Source organism: Chenopodium album, chromosome 21 (genome assembly GCF_948465745.1).
Source record: "Chenopodium album chromosome 21, dcCheAlbu1.1, whole genome shotgun sequence".
NCBI lineage: Eukaryota > Viridiplantae > Streptophyta > Magnoliopsida > Caryophyllales > Amaranthaceae > Chenopodium > Chenopodium album.
This window is the reverse complement of record NC_137854.1, coordinates 5348088-5368092: the sequence shown is the minus strand read 5'-3', so window position 1 is coordinate 5368092 and position 20005 is coordinate 5348088. Positions and strand designations below refer to the sequence as shown.

At 34.9% G+C, this 20005-nt stretch overlaps 2 protein-coding genes across 2 annotated transcripts; one reads left to right on the top strand and one right to left on the bottom strand.

Annotated features, from left to right (window-relative positions):
* Positions 1–4338, top strand: LOC145602084 (protein mak16-like). Its single transcript, XM_081658224.1, has 9 exons — positions 1–317; positions 418–533; positions 631–749; positions 844–941; positions 2356–2443; positions 2524–2646; positions 2763–2865; positions 3024–3163; positions 4055–4338. Exons 1-9 carry the CDS (start codon positions 256–258, stop codon positions 4097–4099), a joined length of 894 nt encoding a protein of 297 aa, XP_081514350.1. The 5' UTR covers positions 1–255; the 3' UTR covers positions 4100–4338.
* Positions 4339–11325: 6987 nt separating this feature from the next.
* Positions 11326–18443, bottom strand: LOC145601747 (phytochrome A-like). Its single transcript, XM_081657816.1, has 5 exons — positions 17842–18443; positions 14485–16554; positions 13394–14210; positions 12950–13240; positions 11326–11773 (listed from the first exon to the last, which is right to left on the bottom strand). Exons 2-5 carry the CDS (start codon positions 16538–16540, stop codon positions 11563–11565), a joined length of 3375 nt encoding a protein of 1124 aa, XP_081513942.1. The 5' UTR covers positions 16541–16554; positions 17842–18443; the 3' UTR covers positions 11326–11562.
* Between the last annotated feature and the right edge of the window lie 1562 nt (positions 18444–20005).

The window sequence follows — 20005 nt, the reverse complement described above, 5'->3', positions numbered from 1 at the left end:
TGGCCAACTCGCCGGACCAACTCACCTCACACTCACAAAATTTGCCGTCACAAATCCACCATTACAGTATACCTAATTTCTGTAAAACTTCAATATTTTTGGGTGTGACAAAACTAAACTTTTCCTCTTTTTTCTGATATATTACCTGTGTTTCAAAACCTTAAACCCTAATTTTTCTTCCTTCAATTTCAAAAGTTGCAATTTTCCCTCTTTTTCAGTAAATTATCACTTGTTTAAACAAGCATTTGATCGAAGATGCAGCACGATGAGGTCATTTGGCAAGTTATTCGTCATAATCACTGCAGTTTTATGTCCAAGTATGAACCCTAATTTTCAAATTTTACCCTAATTTTTTCTTCATTTTCTGGGTATTGGTTTGATTAATTTATTAATTATTGCGTGTTGTTGATGGATTAGAATTGAAACGGGTTTATTTTGCCGAAATCCGTATAATGCGACTGGTATTTGTAATCGGAGCTCTTGCCCTCTTGCTAATAGTCGATATGCTACAATCCGAGAAGATAAAGAGACAGGTAGCTTTATTATTAATTCCTGTGATTTTATTTTGTATTTTTTTGGTGGGTTGATTTTTATGTGAATGAATTTATATGCTATGGTTTGGAAATGCAGGGATACTTTATCTGTACATGAAAACTATAGAGAGAGCTCATATGCCTAACAAGTTGTGGCAAAGGATTAAGTTGCCATTAAATTATGATAAGGCGTTCGAGATTATTGATAAGCATATGGTACTCAATATCTGTTTTATAATCAGTAGTTTGAATTATTGATTGAACGCAATTTGCTTGGTATGTATCGTTGATTTTTGAGTGATGTTTATAGATGTATTGGCCGAAGTACCTCGTGCATAAGGTGAAGCAGAGATTGACCAAGATGCATCAAATGCGCATACGGATGAGGAGGCTTGCTATAAAAACAAGGTGCCCTTTTTTCTAATTTGATAAGCTCAAAGTTTTTCCTTATGTTGCATTTACTGTGGAGCTGTAGAGGCCTCTTTCGTGGGAGAGAGCCTCTATATAGAGGCATTGGGGTAATGGTAATGATTGCTGAAGATATATGTGTGAGAGTTTTCTTAAGAAGCATTGTGGTAATGATGCTGTTGATGTGTATACTTAAGACTCATTTTCGAACTGTTAGGGTGTAGGTTCACAGTTATATGGCGGTTCTCTCTTTAATTTGGGTGTTTCCTATGCAAGGGTAGTGATTTGGTTGTTTTCCGGTGTTACTGTTATACATTTGTACTAATGATACTTGTGGTCTCGTTGGCTGTAAGGTCTGGTTTCATATGTAGTCATGAAGTTGTTACCCCAGTTCTGGCAACTTCTGCGTTTTATAGTCACAAGATTCTGCTTTCTCATTTGTTCATGTTTCGTTCAAGTTACTTATGACCTTTCTGATGTCATATTGTGTGACTTGATTTGGTTGTCTTTGATTCTTTATCAAGAGCAATTGTTCTTTAAAATAGCCAGCAGACAAGATCAAATGTTGTGCTTTATTAATTTGTTTTGGGCTTGGGGTTGTTCTGACTCTGAGTTATGTTCTGTTGCCATTATTTTGTTGACTAGGACCAGCAAATTAACATGGCTCTTGTAATTATACTGACTTAACCTATCTCGGTAACTTTATAATAACCATAAAGGCAGTGAAAATCATGCTACATGGACCTCAGTGAGATTTTTTCAAGAGTTTTTAGATGTAAATAATGTAGTAGTTTGTAGAGGGATGATATAAGTAAAAATGAATGCTGGTAATTTAATGGTGGAATGATTTAAGTTGTACAGATTAGTTTTGTGATTTTTTAAAGTATGGAATTCATATTAAGTTATGGCCTTTTTCAGTTGTTCCTCTAAGCTAATAAAATTCCATATTAAAAAAAGATAGAGCTCTAACAGGACTGAATTTGTTGTATGATTGTACTTTTTTTTTTTTTGGCTGTCTTTTCTTTTCTTCATGCGTGATGCTGTTTTTATCTTGTACAAATATTCGATAGATTTATTTTCCCACACATTCTATGTTTGTAGAATGTATGTACATGTATCACTACTCTTTAAGTTCTTTATCCATTGCCATAGATGCCTGGCAATGTAATCCAAGCATCAAGCCCTCTCTGTATCTCGTACTTTGTTATGTACTTTGCATGCTATATCAGAGGTAGGAAATAGAAAAGTTGTGCAGCCTTTCTTATTGGGCATATGTTTTGGGTTTGTTTTATTACTCGTTTTTTTTAACTGCTTATCTTCTCCCTTTGTGTGTGTGTGTTGGGGAGGTGGGGGGTTGGGATTCTTGCAGTGTTCTTTGGTCAGTAGTAAATACTTGAGTTTTTATGTGTTACAGGGAAAAGATTATGACAACTCCTAGGAAGGAGATGAAGAGGGATGCCAGAAGATTGGAAAAGGCTGAGATAGCAGCAGCAATTGAGAAGGTAACAATGTGTTGTTGCTGCAGAAGGGTTTTGTTGTAATGGTCTTCAAAGTTATTTATATTAAATGGTGTTTGTTGCAGAAAATTGAGGAGGAATTGCTTGAACGCCTTAACAGAGGTGTCTATGATGACATAAGCAACGTTGATGAAAAAATATGGAAAAAAGTTCTCGCACCCCCTGAAGAGGAGCTTGAAGACGAAGAGGTATGTTTTAAATTGCTGTTTACAGGATTAAGAAAATATTGATTATCAGAAGATTAAGGTGCTTTTCGTCCAATTTTATTGCTAAATGACTTTATGTTAATCTTTGGATCAATCAGAATGAGGTAGAGTATGTAGAAGGCTTTGAAGATCTTGAAGAGGAAGATGATATGGAGGATTTTGGTCTTGCAATGAATGAACCTCTTAGTGATGATGGCGAAGGTAGCCTTTCCCAGCCCCTTTTAATTTTTTCAGTGCATGTTGGCTTTATTTTGAATTCTGATCATGATTCTGTTGGTAATTTCTATAATTTGTTGTTGTTTTTTTTTATTTTTTTTTTATATATATATTTTTTTTAATTATTGTTATTTTTGTAACAGATGATGTGGATGGAGATGATGAAGATTCACATGTTTCTGATAAAAAGAGGAGCCGAAAAGAATCCAAATACTCTACGAAGAAGATGGACAGGGACGAGCCTGTTTCCAAGTCAAAGAAGAAAGCAAGGGTTCTTGTTGAGGTATATATTGCAACTTTTGTATGGTTCTTTTGGATGAGTATACTAGTAGATATGATTATTGCCCTATTTATATTGACAAGACAGTCATTTGATTATTTGGTTTCATAGTGTGCATTGTGAACCACTACGTATACGCTTAGCTCTTGCAGAACTCGCATTCATCCTTCTTGTGGTTAAATGATATTTTCTAATCGGTGTAAACTAATCTTTTTTCTGTATATGCTCTGTATCTACCATTCTACCATAGTTAAAATTATACATTTGAAAAATTCTGCATCTTATCTATGCACTCTGCTGGGAGGAAATTAGGAGCAACAAAAAAGAAGCTAGTTTTGTGTTGGATTACAATGAAATGCTATGGCATCATTTCACTGTATCCTCTCCTATTTCTTCAAATTCTCCACCCTTAATGATATGAAGTGGATTGAATATTTGAATGCAGCTCTCTTTTCTCCAGTTTCCTTGTGTTTTTTTTTTTATTTTTTTTTAATTTATTTTTTATTTTTTTTATTATCTTCTATGAAACTTAGGGCATTAGATATTTATGAAAGAACTTGGGATTGTAATTTTTTCTTTCAAAGTTATTACGTTGTGTTGCTGATTACCATGGTGTATGAGATCTCAATAATTCCCATCATAAGCTGTGTCCCTGTTGCTGGTGTCACTGTTTGGAACCTTCAACCAACTCTCTCTTTCGACCAACTCAAAAACATTTGTGTTGAGACTGTTCACTGTTATTTTGTTTCCCATAGTTTGGTGTTTTGGTGTAGAATCATGGCATTCCAGTAAAAGCCCGTTGTGCGCTCAGTTGTTTCAATACACACCTAAGACCTGTCATTCTCACATATGCTGATTTTACATTGAATCCATGTTTGTTTTCCTTTTCTGCAGGTTGAACATGAAGGTGCTGGAGAAAGACAGACCGCAACTCACTGAGAGCTATGTAGAAAGACAGACTGCAACTCATTGAGAGAGATGTTCAATTTTGCTAAACTAGTTTAGGTTATGTGACAAAAGACTTATCACTTACAAATGAGAGGTGAAACTGTTGTAGGCAATTGTGATAGTTATTATGGATTTATTCAGTTTTGTGCAATGGTGGCAAATGCTCGAGTTTTTTACCATTTAAATCTTGTACGGGAACCAAACCTCACTCTCTGAGTTACCTGATCGACCTCACTCTCTGAGTTACCTGATCAAGTACATCGTATAATCTTCTTCTCATCCATATTAATCAATATTTCATAATTTTTGATCCTTAGTATTTTCTACTAGTATTGTTTTTTTCGTATAGTAATAATTTTTAATTTTCCTTTGATGTTTGGCAAAATTTACGCTCATTTGACTTTCAAAATTTCAGAACGCATATTCACAAAGGATTGGTTGAGTTTCTGCATGCTTGGCTCTTTAAAACAAGGAAACGGGTATGGAATCCATTCACCACCAGCTTTAAGTCGACTCTGGTGTACATTCAGAACAAACACTGCTTATATGATCGAGTCTTTTCCATTAGACCTAATAAGCCCGTTAAAGGACTATCTTTCTTGAACATGGATCAAAGATTCTAAGTGTATCGGAGTGAGTAAGTTTTAAAGTATGCTCAAAGGGGCAGAAAAGAACGTTATTTACACTATTCATTTATTAGACTAAATTTCTAAAATATAGAAAATTTATAGTAGTAGTAATGGATTATACTCCTCCCAAGACCAACACTAACCTATCTAAGGGGAAGGCAGATTCAGAAATGGCTATATGTCTTCGTCGGAAGGTGTCACGCAGTTCATGTCTTTGAATTAATGTTATATTAAATTCCGTATTATATTGTAGTTTGTCTGAGGGTTGGAGATTCAAGTAAGATATGAAGACTAAAGAATTCACGCGAGTTCTTCATGGTAGTCAAGTTGAACTATTAGGAGTTTCATGCTTGTCAGTGCGCGTCTTATTATTAGGCAGAATGGACACGTGAGTTTTGGTTCATTTGATCATAACTTGTGACACGACACGTATTTAAATGACTATGCCGCGGTTTGGACTAATCCAACCCCAAGATACATGAACTCGACATAAGACAAGGCCTAAATTGCCCCAATCCCGTCTTTACTTACTCGAGCTTTTTCTCATGATCTGAAATTCAACAATAAATGAATGGAAATAATAAAAAAAAAAACATACATCTGGTCTGAATTGGTCCGAAATAAGTTGATATTATGTTATTAACTTAAATAAGATATGAACATAGCGAAGTTAATGAAACTTAATTGAATTGTACTTTGGAACTTGGAATTTTCCGGGGAGATTTACAAATTAGTTTTCCATCGTTAAATAATATTCGAAGATAAGAGTTTGGATATAATAATTAATAATAAACTAAATAAGTAGTCTTGTCAGATTGAGTTGGAGATCCCACTCCCTCCGTCCCCAAAACTAGTTGATCGACTCATTTGCATTAAAATACCCACCAATTTATAACGATATTTGTGCAAGATTAATTTTTCCATATAAAATTTTGTTTTTTTTCATGTATTTTAAATATTATATCTTTCTACTTTTTTACAAACCCATATAAATTTATCTTTCCAATATGTTTTTATTTCTTTATATTAAAGTTTCTTAATAACCGCGAAATCAACCCAAAATAGTCGAAGTTTTAGGGACGAAGGGAGTATAACATTTGATCTGGCCTGAAATAAGTTAATATCAACTTTTTTTTTTTGAAAGAAGTTAATATCAACTTAAATAAGTCATGAACATAGCAAAGTTAATGAAACTTAATTGAGGGGGTGGAAATGAATAGTACATTGGAACTTGGAATTTTGTCGGGAGATATTTACAAAACTAGTTTTCCATCATTAAATAATACTCCTTCCGGCCCTAAATACAATTCCTCTTATGAGCATTTGTTCCTCACATAATAAAACGAAAGAGACATTGTATCAAGGGACGGAGGGAACATTGGAAGATAAGAGTTTGGATATAATACACATACTCCGTAATAGCTTATTTAATATCTACTCCACGGAGTAATTTAAAACTAAATAAACAGTCTGTCAGAGTTAGTTGGAGATCCTAATAATAAATAAGTTCCACCTTGATACCCTGATCTTAATCAAATCTTAATAATGTACTGTATTTGATTAATTAGTTTAAGGGTCCCCACCCCCCCCCCCCCCCCCCCCCCCACCCCCCTCAAAAAAAAAAAAAAAAAAAAAAATTAGTTTAAGGGTTATGCATGTTACGTTGCATGTAATTTAATTAAAGGTCAAGTTATTGTAGTATTATAAATAGGAGGACTCACCCAAGCTTTTCTCTCATCATCATTCAGCAATAATAACAATAATAATATACAAACTAAAAACCTTGTTAATCAAAAATGAAATATGTTGAGGTTATCCTAGTGTTTACTACTGTTGCTGTCATGATGAGCTGCAGCGTTGCGACTGCCCGTGAATTTGGCGATCAAATTCCCGGGCAGCAGCAGCAGCTTCTTATATCAAACATAATGGCTGAAGCATTTCTCTCAGAAGCCGCTGCACAGGCAGAGGGGACTCTGAGTTGCATTGGAAGTGGCTATTCATGCATAAATGATATGAACGGGTGTTGCCCTGGAAACCGGTGTAAGATTTACATGTGGCAAGGAGCTGCAAGGTGCGAGTGGTGCCCGAGTGCTGGTGATACTTGTGGTGCTTTGGATCAGTGTTGCCCCGGATACAGTTGCGACAGCACTTGGCCACTCAACGGAAAATGTGTTTAACAATCACGACGACAGTAAGACTGTACGAGTACAACTTATGATGTTGTACATGACTGTCTTCTATAATTGTATCTAGTGTGTTTGCTTTCTTGCTTTTGTTTTTCTCTTTATCAACCTCAATAAAATAAACAACACTTTGAGAGTGTGGGGAAAGGTATGTCATACCTCGGCTCAAAGTGCTTCTGGTGAGGATTGCACCCCAACCTTACTATTAGATCAAGCTTAGTTTGGTACTAGTTTAGTTTTATTACGTGTACGCTATATGTGCTGTCAATCTGTCATGTACTTGTAAACTATGTTGTAATAGTAATTTGGTGTTTTGTTCCAATTTTCCATACTTATTGCTAAATGATCCCACCTTGATAAGGGGTGGAGCCTGTGGAGAAATTTGAACCCTAACGTACTCATTCCAATATATAGCCATTAGGCCATAAACTCATTGATAAGTAGTAACTCATTTTCCCTTATTGACTGGATTAATCATTTTCGTTAAAATAATAACATGATAGGTTGGCTATGTTGTTTGCTGAAATGTTGATCTTAACTTCTCTTGTATCTCCTTCAACATTTGTGTTCCTTTACTTGCTTAGTTATATTCCTTTGTGCGAAGGTATTAATCAATAAACTAATATAAATGACGAAAATTAAATGACACCTGTCATTATTTCAAATAATAAATTTTCATAGCTTTATAGATAAATAAACCCCAAACCCTAAAACCCTAAACCCACCCTAAACCCTTGTTTAGTTGATAAAGTTGTCATGCAATTAGACCACAACCCCATTTAATATTATACATTTTAAATTTTATTATTTCATTTTCCATTTAAATAAATTAATTGAGTAGAAAGATCTTTCAAATTCATCTATTTAATGGAGTCATCTTATTAATTTTGATCATGAGAGGTGAACTTTAAATTTACCTTATATATTTACCTATGATATAAATAAATTATATAAAAGTGCATAAATGTAAGAAGAGTGAAATTTCAACACTCATTACATCTGTACACGTGAAAAGGACATAAATGTAAGAAATTACATAAGTGGTTAGAAAGTAAACAAATATTTTGAAGGGCATATAGGTCCGTGCACTATTTATAAGCGCAACCTCCTACTTTTATAAGGTATGGGATGGGATAGGGAAAACAAGGTAATTATCATTAATGAGGGCAAATGAGTATATAGATATTTTAGATGGTATAACTGTCCACACACAATTTATTAAAAAAACTTGTACATATTAATGAGGGTATATATATATATATATATACCCCCTCTGTCCCTGAAAGAAGGATCATTTGGCCTAATATTAGTCCCAAAAAGAATTACCCATTTGCATTATAACACCCACCAATTTGCAACAATATTTGTGTAAAATTAGCTTTCCCATATAAAAATTTGATTTTCCATGTAATTTTATTATTTTCTCTCTCTATTTTTTTAAAAGCCCATGTAAATTTATCTTTCCAATATACTTTAACTTCTTTATATTTAACTTTCTTAATAGCCGTGTAATCAACCCAAATAAGTCGTTCTTTCGGAGACGGAGGGAGTACATTTTAAAGAGTATAGATAAATGACATCACACTATTCATAATACTAGTAATCCTGTACTTTTTATAAGATAGGAAAAACGGCAGTTAAATATCTAGATATAATCTATATGGAACAAAACAATCTGCGTCCGTCGAAATAAGGAAATTATAATGCATGTGCATATTAATAACTGCATACCACAAGTAATTAAGAAGTTTAATAACTCTTACCCCCATAATAATATACAATATGAAACTCAACATCTCAATAATTAAACACTATACGTCTGCCCAAATAAAATTGTAAAGAAGAATCAAGTTGTGTTATGGGGCCCGATGGAACTGCCTTTTGGACCACCTGAAAGAGCAAAATTTGTTAAATTAATACATAATTCCATGCAATTTGATTTAATTTAAGATCAGTAGTAGATTAATTATATGATGTTTTCTGTGTATTCCCTTTCTCAATTAATTTAGGGGTTACGAACTCCAGATCCACTGTCATCCCTAGTCACGACACCTACATTGTTATATTATTTTAAAAAAAGCAAACCTTACTAGGCTTCGTATGATACTTACTCTACTACGTCTATAAAACCATCCTTCTCTTCTTCCTTAATCATATCATCAAAACATTCAAACAAATTAAAAAGATGAAGAATGCAGTTAGCTTAATAGTGTTAGTAGCCATTTTGATGGTTGTAACCAAACCTCAGCCTATCTTAGGTGTCCGCGAAATCCCTAACCCTAACCCCGTCTCAACCATCTTACTCAAAGATTTTGTTGATGAAATTAATCATCCTCTTACTTGCCATGATGTGTGGAGAGCTTGCACTCCATACATCGGCCCATGTTGTGACCCATATCACTGTGTTCCGATCACTCCGGTGACTTTCATGTGTGTACCAAATCCGTTTGTTACTGGTATATGAACTTACTTCATTCTCTCACGACTATCACTACTTTGTAGTGTGACTACCATAGTCGACCTATGTTCAAGTAGTTGTACAAAGTAAAATGTACCTCTACTATGTTGCTTGAGTGTTTCCATTTCTTCAACTTTTGTGATTGATGCAACGAATGAACTATGTTGTTTTTTTCAGTACAATCCATGTTGAACGTTGTTATATGGTGTTGGAGAAATTAATAAAACGTACTTCTTTTCATACTAGTTATGTTTTCGATAGTTGTAACACTTCAATTCAGTTCTCATACTTAAATGAAATGCAACCATTAAACATCTTTTAATTTCATTAATTGAAAACTTTTGGAAAATTCTCATTCTAAAAATATATATACATTGAACTAAATCTATCAATATCTCATATATATCGCCTCCAACTTATTATAATTTGTTGCTTTTTACCGGTCTTTCAAAAATAAATATGTTTCACTAATTATATCCATAACTAGAGATTCCCCAGCACGCGAATGCACGTCATATGGCTAGCTCTTTCACAGAAAATATTATCGGTGGCCTGTATGTCCTATGCCTAGCTTGCATGATATTTTATTAATTACTTTTTGCATATATGCAATATATCAATTCATGGTTTTTTTTTTGCAGTTTCGCCAATTTGACTTTAAATGAATATTTTGGTGTTAAAAAAAAAAAAAAAAAAAAAAACACTTGATCAGCGCGATTTTTGTGTGACTGCTGCTTGTATAAAAACAGAGTAACCCTTATAACACTAACAAAGTAACTCCTGTAACACTAATAGAGTAATTCCTATTAAATGATAGAGCAATATCATATTAAAAAAATTTCTCTTGGAGAGTTAGAGTTAGAGTGTTACATTATTTTTTGACAAATAAAAGAAACTAAATTGCAGGGGTTGGAAATGGATCGTACATAAGTGGAACTTGGAATTTTGCCATGAGATGAAGTATTTACAAAAATTAGTTTTCCATCATTAATAACTTATTGTTCAATATTATATAATACTGCGCGGTTTAATATCTAATGAGAGGATAATTAGGGATTAGGGGTTATAAGGGTGAGTGGAGGGAAAATTAGGGGGGAAAAGAGAGGGAAAAGCTTAATTAAAAGTCACGTGAGGAAGGGCCAATATTTACCCTTTTAATAGGTAGTTTCTTAAAAAAAAAAAAAAAAAGAATCATTGGGTAGTTTCTTTTTTAAAAAAAAAAAAAACATTAGGTAGTTTCTTGCAAAAAAAAAAAATGTTAATATCAAATAATCCGAGTCTGCTTGCAAGTGGATTCGATATCCACCAGATGCAAGGTGCACATGGTGCCCTACTACTGGGTATACTTGTGGTGCCTTGGATCCGAGATGGCCATTCAATGGAAAATGTAGGAAGAATTAATATTCAAGGTATTATAACTAATGGAATTGTTTCAATAAAATAGACTACACATTGAGAGTGAAAGGGAAGGAACTCTCAAAGTGAACTCTAGCGGGGTTTGAACTTCCCAACCTAATGTTGTGTACATGTATAAGGTCAAGTCATACACTTTGTTTGTGCGGGGTTTGAACTTCCCAACCTAATGTTGTGTACATGTATAAGGTCAAGTCATACACTTTGTTTGTGCGTTAATTTCTCTTGGAGCTTTGTTTTAATTTCATGTTTATTTCAACGACAATGTCAATGTTGAATAGTAAACTTTAGTTAAAATGGTAGATTGCTTCATAATATTACACATAAATTCCTTCCTAAAAATAACTTTTATTATGGATTAGAGCGCGATGCTATAAGTACACAATAATTCAATATTTTTTTACACGTTTAGTGCCAATGAAACTGAACCTTAATCTATTGTTCAATGAGGAAGTCTTCTTGACAAAAAGATCTCCGAAATTATATTGGTACATGTTATATATATGGAGAAAAGAAACGTACAACAAATCAAAATAACCAAAGAAACTCGATATTGTTTTTATTGAATATGTACAAAGTTAAAGAAGACTGGCTCTAAAGAAAAAACAGAGATGAAAATTGTTAAAAGAGAACTATATCTCAGGGAAAGTGATCTTTTTGCCTACCCAAAACTTGTAAATTTTTGTATTTTTTTCTTGTTTTTTCGTTTACGATCATCTTCCATTTGACTGGTTAGGTAAACAGGAAATCCTCAAATTTAAACTTTAGAAATCAATTCCTTGGTTTGTCAGCTACAGCAAGTTCAACAGAGATGATGAAAGTCGAGGATCCAGCAGCTCTCAGATACTGGATATCTCCGTTCATTAGCTTCACTAACTTCCTGCTTATTTGCAGACTAATACCCTCTTCTGTTGCATCTCCGTTGCTCTCGAACATTTGGCTTAGCAATTCTTCTGATATACCTCCTCCTGTATGTAATATTCTGAATCAAAACAGGTGATTTTCGTCAGACTAAGATTTAAATCATCACAGAAAGAATTAGAACATGATAACTAGATTGTGCAGTATAGAGCTGATCATGGGTCGGGATTCAGTTAAAATTCCTGCCCAACCTAGCAAAATCAGGTCTAGGATGGGCTGTACTGCAAAATATGCCTGACCACTTGTGCTGGAAAACCCGGCCTGCCCAAATCAAGGCTGGAGCAGTCTGGCAATTCTAAACAGCATATATCGATACAGAAAGAATTTTAAGGCAGAAACACGAGTCAAAATTATACCCACAAAGATAACATGCTCATGATTATGGGAAATTAAGTGATATCATTATATTTGCAAGAAATAAAGGTTCGGAGATTATGTCACCCGGTATTACTTATCACTTTTAAATTGTGTGTTATTGGCGTACTTCACTGTCTAGCATATCAGAGTTTAATCCCTTTCAGTTTGAGTGTTATTTGTGTGTTTCAATGTCAGCCCTATCAGTGTTTTGATTCCTGGTCCATCACTCGTTGCAGATAAGATGTAGACTGTTTTAGTATTCTCATGAAGATAAGTACATATCTTGTTCAATCTGATTACAAGTCAATTTCCTAAGAGAGAATTTTCAAAAGGTTTTGCATCATATATCACAAAAATCATGACAGCAAACAACAATATCTCGCTTTTCTGACAAAGATAAAGCTCCTACTTTACTTTGATATTTGCTTTCTTTTTTCTTTACTTTTCACCTCAGTTTAAAAGCTTTTGTTGGCTGAATCTAGATTTCCTTTAATCTTTCGTTGGCCAAGCCACGGAAAAAAAAAACCCCCCATTTCAGCATGGCACATTGCCTAGGCCTAAACTTTGCAAACTCAGCAAAAATCGAGCCAGGGATTTGATTAGCTCTAACTCCAACTGAAATGCAGGTTTTGAAATGGTCAAGTTGTATACTTGTATGCAACTCGCCCTTAACTAGTCAAGATTAGAAAAAAAGATAAAGCAATTTCCAAAGAGGGTTGAGTGATGCACAAATTCTATATGGCTTTTTTGTAAGTTTAAGAAAAGGTGTTATTTATTAATCAACTATTTTCCCAGACAATAACAGAACTACAAAAACTCCATAAAACCTGGAATTATGTATTTATGTATAATGTATTTAAAGTTTTGGGTGATGCATTACCTGAATTCCAAATTAGCGAGCTGAACAGATTCTCCTAGCTTATCCTTTGTCAAGCGAACTGTAATTCCAATGTGACCTCCAGTAGGTGTAAAATTCACTGAAATTAACAGGAAATCTGCCAGGACTTGCTGGAGCCTTAAGCTATCCCCATACAAGGTCTCCCTCATGTAATCTTCTGCAGACTCGTTCTCTATTTGAATTCCCTTTTCGTTGCTCTTTGTCATCACCTGACTTATTGAGGCAACCAGTACATCTTGCATAGAGAACTCCAACATCTCCAGTTCAAGGTAACTATCACAATAGAACATTGATATTTTACTTGAACATAAATAAACTTAATAGACTTTATTTCAAAGGCTTAATCTTAAGAATCATGCTTCAATTTTCTATCAGATTGAAAGCAAAGAAATAAGAGATACATGATCAGAAGTTAAATATACATACCCATCAATGATGCTATCTAAGTCTGAATCTTCAAGGATCTTGTTAAGCTGGCGTTGGCATTGGGCACTTGTATGCAATAGCAGCCTTTGCTCATCTCCCAACTCAGTACCCTCAAGCAACTTCCTTGAGAACATAATTCCAGACAAAGGATTTCTTATCTGTCTTTTCATGTAAGATAATGCTTTTAGCCTCTTTAAAGCCGCTTGCTCAGCTAATCGTTGTATGTGGAGTGCATGTTGCAAGTCCTGACTAGCAAGCTGCAAGAAGCAAAACACGCCAGTGATTGAACCTTCACTGTCCAACTTAGGGTTCACACAAAGCAGGCATTCTATATATTTCCCACTACGCGTGAAAAACCCAATAGGGACTTTTTCTGTATCTCGGCCACTCATAGCACCATTGAGTACAACACCGAGGTTTACAAATGCCTCCTGATTTTTAAGACGGCAACATGACTTTTGAGTTCCAAAAACTTCTCCAAGTAACATCTTGTCAATAACCTCCTCACGTTTATACCCAGTTAACTTTGACATTGCAGGATTCCATTCTGAACACCACCCAAATTCATCTGTTCCAAATATTGGAGGAATCAAGGGATTTGGATTCTGTACTATTGCTTTGTAATCACCTTCAATTCGTGTGAACTTGTCCATTACTGTTTTCTGACCAGTTATATCTTGAGCAATGAAGCACACCCCGATAACATGTCCATTCACATCTTTGCTTGCACAAGCATTTACAACTAAACTGATGGAGCCAGAGTCTACTATTGTCTGATGTCTTCTGATCTCAAATTGAACATTTTTCTCCTCTTTTCCTGATGAAAGTTAAAAAAATCAATACTTTAAATGAGTCTAATACATATTAGATGCACACAGGAAGTCCAATCATAAGATACAGTTAATAGCAAATCAAGTACATGTTATTTCAGTTCCAGTTTTCATTTTTAAGACTTCAAATACTATATAGAATGTTGGATAATCAACTTCAAAAAAGCTTGCTAGCGCTGATACTCTTTTGCCATGACAGATGAAATTAGATACCAAATAAATCTTAAATAAAATTCAATTGATAAAAGTAGGATGACATACCCTGGAGAGCTAATTGCAACACATTTCTGACTATATCAATTGAAGAGTCTTCAACAAGTGCTCCAATATGTTTCCCAACAGCTTCTGCAACCGAGAGACCAGTCAGCTCGGAAATTTTAGTGTTCCAACCATTGACAAGTCCATCAGCATCAACAGCAAAAATGGGGACAGTAGCTGTTTCAATCAAGCGGACCATCTCACCAGTCACTGCTTCAAGCTCTCGGACACCATCAATCCTGAGATCATTTATTTTGGAATGAATGACAGACGTATTCAAGTCAGACGCTTCCCTATCCTTGAAAGCATTTCTCAAAATAAGCTGCAACGAGTGTATTGCATCCATCTCATAATCCTTCCAAGGCACACTCCTATTCTTCACAACCTCCAGGAATGCCTTAAATGATGATCTCGGGTGCATCTTTGCTCCATCATCCTTCTCACCTGGGTGATGTTTGGCACCACCCCATTTAATCTCTGCAGCAGTGTGGGAGCGGAACCAAAAGAGCATGTCTTTCAAAGTTATTCGCACAGCAGCCATCCCACAAACAGTATCAGCAAGAGAAAGTGCTCCTGGATACCCAGCATCATACAAGCTATCTGTGCTCAACCCTGTGGAATCCTTATGATCAAGGGACAGCCACGTAGCTATATCTCTTATTTGGTAGTCTGTTGGTGTGGCTCCAAGTTTCCATATCTTATTGTTGTACAGAAGGACAGCTCCATCACATTTAATAAGGTCCATTATATTTGGACTTTGTGTCACTATACCTAAAGGAACATCCCTCATCAGCATATCACAGAGGAGAGTTTGAGTACGGAGGATTTTCTTCTCCAGGAACTGGTTCTCCAACTCTAATTCTTTATTTACATGGATGGCAAAGACTTGAGCTAGAAACTCACATGCATAGCGCAAAGGAAAAGGGACAAATCTTGGAGAAGTATGATGACATACAACTAAACCCCATAGTCTTTTCCTCTTCTGGGGCTGGGGAGCAGAGCTATTGTTGTCATCATCCTCATCATTAACAACAACAGCCATAACCAACGATCCAATAGAGTTCATATTCTCCATGTATTGAGCATGACAACCATGTGGGGCCCTAAGAGTTGAACCACATAGAGTCAGATCAAAAGGAAGCTTCCCATCCTGCACCACCTGCACAAATTTTGCACGGCAATCACATATCAGACGGACCTTATTCTTCATGAACAAGAACCGCGCAGCTTGTGGAATATCAGTTGCCGGATAATGCAAGCCTAGATATGGCTCAAGGTCAGGCTTTGTAACCTCAGATATAACCTCCCCGTGATCATCCTCGTGAAATTTGTATGCCATCACCCTGTCATATCCTGTTAATTCAAACACTTCTTGAACCATGGTATCGACAAGTTTATTTAAATTTCCACTTGACAAAGATTGCAAACGAGTAATTGCTTTGGCTGCAAGCTTGTAAGATTGTAAAGCACCAGCAGCTGTCATTGGGACTTCATACGGCTTCACTGGTTCAAAGTCAATGACTAAGCAGCCAGTCACCCTATGGATGATTGCATAGAAAGGCTTTCCAGAAGTCTTGCAATGAACTAAGATAGGATTTAGAAGAGAAACATCAGCAAATCCTAAGGCCTTCTGGAGTGCAGAAGCACTTGGAGCAGTGAATATAGTCCTTATATCGGTTCCAATCCCAATTACTGGATTTTCACCTACACTTGGGACAGCATGACTAACCATAGTTAGCATATCAGGGGCATTTTCACTAAAGGCAATCACTCTAAAAGTCTTCTCGTCGAGGGCAAGCAAGCATCCGAAAGGCTGAATCAGATTTCCTTTCTGTATCTGAAGAAGATAAGTTGAGGTGGCCTTATTAGACTTTGGTGGTGGGTTTCCTCCACTAGAGCTTGTAGCTCGAACTGAGCTGGTGTAGTCAAAATCACTACTTGAATCCTCAAAATCTGCATGAAGCTTTGCATCAACAATAGTCTGAGCAATAATCCTAGCACCATGTTTTGATTGGCCTGCATTGCTGCTGGAACCCTGATTTGGTGCTGGGGAAGACATTATTTGGCGAAAATCTAATAATAAGAAGAAAAAAACTGTTATAAGTTATATATCAAACCAAAAGGATCCAAGATAAAATGCAAATCAAGAAAGATGGAAGATATAATGCAAAAAAAACATCAAAAACAGATGAAGAAATAATCAAAAAAATATACTCCGTACTTTAAATATTATCTCAACTAGCTACAAAAGGATAAAGCCATATTAAGAAATTCAGGCAGTGACGAAGGTTATTTGTGATCAAGCTCTTATCCTCTAGCAGGAACTAAAATCAATTTAGCATATACAGACATACAGTTTGTTTATCATGGAAGAAGTCAGGAACATCAGTCTAAAACTCCTAGTGATATATTACTAGATTTTGTTCAAATATAACTGTAAATCTGTAAGCATATCATGCTGATAATCCTAGATACTTTGGGACTTTATTTTTGCATACCACAGTTATAATTTTGCATACCACAGTTATAATCTGGACTTAATTCTGCATACCACAGTTATAAATCTGGACTTAATTCTGCATAACACAGTTATAAATTTTGCAGACCACAGGTCCACAGTTATCCTGATTTCCATCAACTTCATCCTAAACGTTCAGCTTCAGTTTATTTAGTTTAATTCAGCTATATTAATTTTCAAACGAAAATATTCTCCAATTTCAACTTTCTAAAAAATTTTTAATTCTGATTTGAACTTGGTAGCATCTATTCAAATATAGCCCAAAAAAACCATTTTTAGAAAGGAGCAAAAGGGGTGGTGGCAATCACCCAAAACAGCTGAATACTTTGCCCAATTCTTGAGACACAACTACTTCAATGAGTACTAATTGTAGAATAATTCAGTTAAAACAGAATGTGCCAAGTGCAAAAGTCCCCATAACAAATTACTGAAAAACATACCTTTTTTTTTTTTTTTTTTTTTTGTGGAAAAAAAACATACATTTAGATACAACCCATAACACCTTAAACATAATAAAGTACATGGTATTAAAAAGAAATTAGTCTTAGTACTTACCCTTCTAAGAAGATTCAGAGTGATAATCACAACTTAATCATACATATTCCAAAGTTTTCCAAATTCTATAAACTAGTACCACTACTAGTCTACTACCTCAACTAAGTCCGGCATGAGTTGTCACATTACTAGTTCAAATTACACTATCAGCGTGCTAATTAATTTTGGACAGAGGGAGGAGTAATTCATGTATTGGACCATATAATATTAATCAAAAATTAAGCTACCTAGCAAAATATGCAGAAACAGAAGATATAAAACTTCAGCAGAAAGGATCAAAATCTAACCTTTCAGAGAAACAAAGCTTCAAACTGAAGAAACCCCAGCTAGAAAATCTGAAGTGAAGCTGCAAAGTGCAAAATACCCAACAAGCAAAAACCACCTTATAATAAAAATGGACAAATTTTCAGCTTAAATTCAACTAGAATCCAGAAACCCAACTCAACCCACTTGACCCAGATGATAAATTCAAAGTTTCCAACAACAATTCCCCAAAACTTTACTCAAATTCCAAGAAAAAAAGGAACCACCCTCCAAAATTTTCTCAAAAAAATACAAAATTTGGGGTCTAAATCTTTGGATAAAAGAGCAGATTTTTCAGAAAAAAAAAAAAAGGCAATCAGATGATCAGAGAGTAACACCAACCAAGACAGAACATGTAAAAGAGTTTTGATTCGTCATTGTTGGGAGTGTAAGTGTACAAATTAATTTGGGTATGCGTCACTGAGATTATAGTATAAGTTAATACTACTAGTAGTATAAAATTTATGGGGAGAAGAAGAAAATGATGTTATTCTGGTATTGAGATTTGAAGAAGTGGGCGCAGCATCAAATAATTGTAAAAAAAAAACTTGTAACATGGGGTAGCATTACTAACTTGAGTAATTTATGTACGGATAATGTCTAGAATGGGCTTCTTCTATCCTTACTAGTGGCAACTATTGTGGGGTCACTTCTTGTCTAGGAAATCCAATTGTATTATAAAATCGATCTTCGAGTATATCTTCTTTTAATAAGTAATGAACCAAACAATACCTAGGGTCTGCTTTCTTCAACTTAAGTTCAGTTCAGTTCAGGTCTGTTCAGTTCAGTTTAATTTAATTCAATTCAATTCATTTCACCTCTTAATTTCCTTCTCTCATAAACAATTCAGTTCAGTTCAGTTCAATTCAGTTCAATAAATCAGAACAGATCCTTAGCTCTCTTGGTTAGTGCGTATCTTATAAATGTTAAAGGTATGATAGATATAAGAAGTAATATGAAATGTATTATGTTAAGGTTGTTATTAATTAGATCTGGTTATTGGGTAAGTCGAGTTAAATTTAGTAGTCGATAATGGATTGTCTAATGAACTTGTAAAGAAAAGAAGAAAAGAAAAAATACAGATATAAGTATATGAATACTAAACTATACGTATAAAACTTTATCTATTTTCTTTAAGGATGTCGATGTAGGTAAGTGCAATGAAAATAATATATAGATAATTTGTAATACTTAGAATAGAAATTTTTATCATACTTAACTAATATAGATCATCTACAACACTTAATTAAAATTTGCAAGAGAATTAGATAAGTAAATCTTAGTACAATGATGATTCTTTCAAATTTCTCATACCTATTGACTAATAACCGCATCAAATTTTTATATTATATAACCTTGTCTATTTCTTCACACTTTAAAAATCTGATGTGATCTGTAAAGTTAAATTAATTGAATTATATTTGTGAAACAACTCGATTTGGTAAGATCTTTCTCTTTTAACGTATACATAAAAGGTATTCCGAAAGCGTATAATGACGACAAACAGATCGAAATGAAGGGATTAGGGGAATGACGAATAATGGGGTGATGAACATGGGCTAAAAATGGAAAGATAGAATAGAAGAGGTGGAACAAAACGATAAATAATGCGACGCAAACTAAGCAAGAAATAAGCCCCCCATGCCTAAATCACGTGCACATCCCTTGATTCACTGGCTGTGTCGACTGACCCACCCAATCAAGTGAATGAACCCATACTCCCCTTACTCCCACGAGCCACCAGCCCACGAGCTTCCTCATCTGACGAGCGACCCTTTAATTTAGTTGTGGCAGAAGATATACTTCTTTGGTTATTGGGGTTAGTTCCTTCTTTCTAAGGTTTCTTGTTATATGGGCTGCCATCTTGCCAACTATACAACCCTGTTCTTTTGAGCTGGTGGGCAAGCAAAGCAAAGCACAGCAGCACAAAACAAATTTTAACATAGGAAATGTCAATAAAACAGATTGAGAGTATGTTCTTCTCAGCTTATTTAGTTCAGTTCAGTTCAACTCCAATAAGTTCAGTTCAGTTCAGTTCTTAATGTCCTTCTCTCATAATATATTCTGTTCAGTTTAGTTTAGTTCGGTTCAGTTCAGTTCAGCTCAGTTTAGTCCAATCAATCAGAACAGGCCCTGAGTCATCAGAGC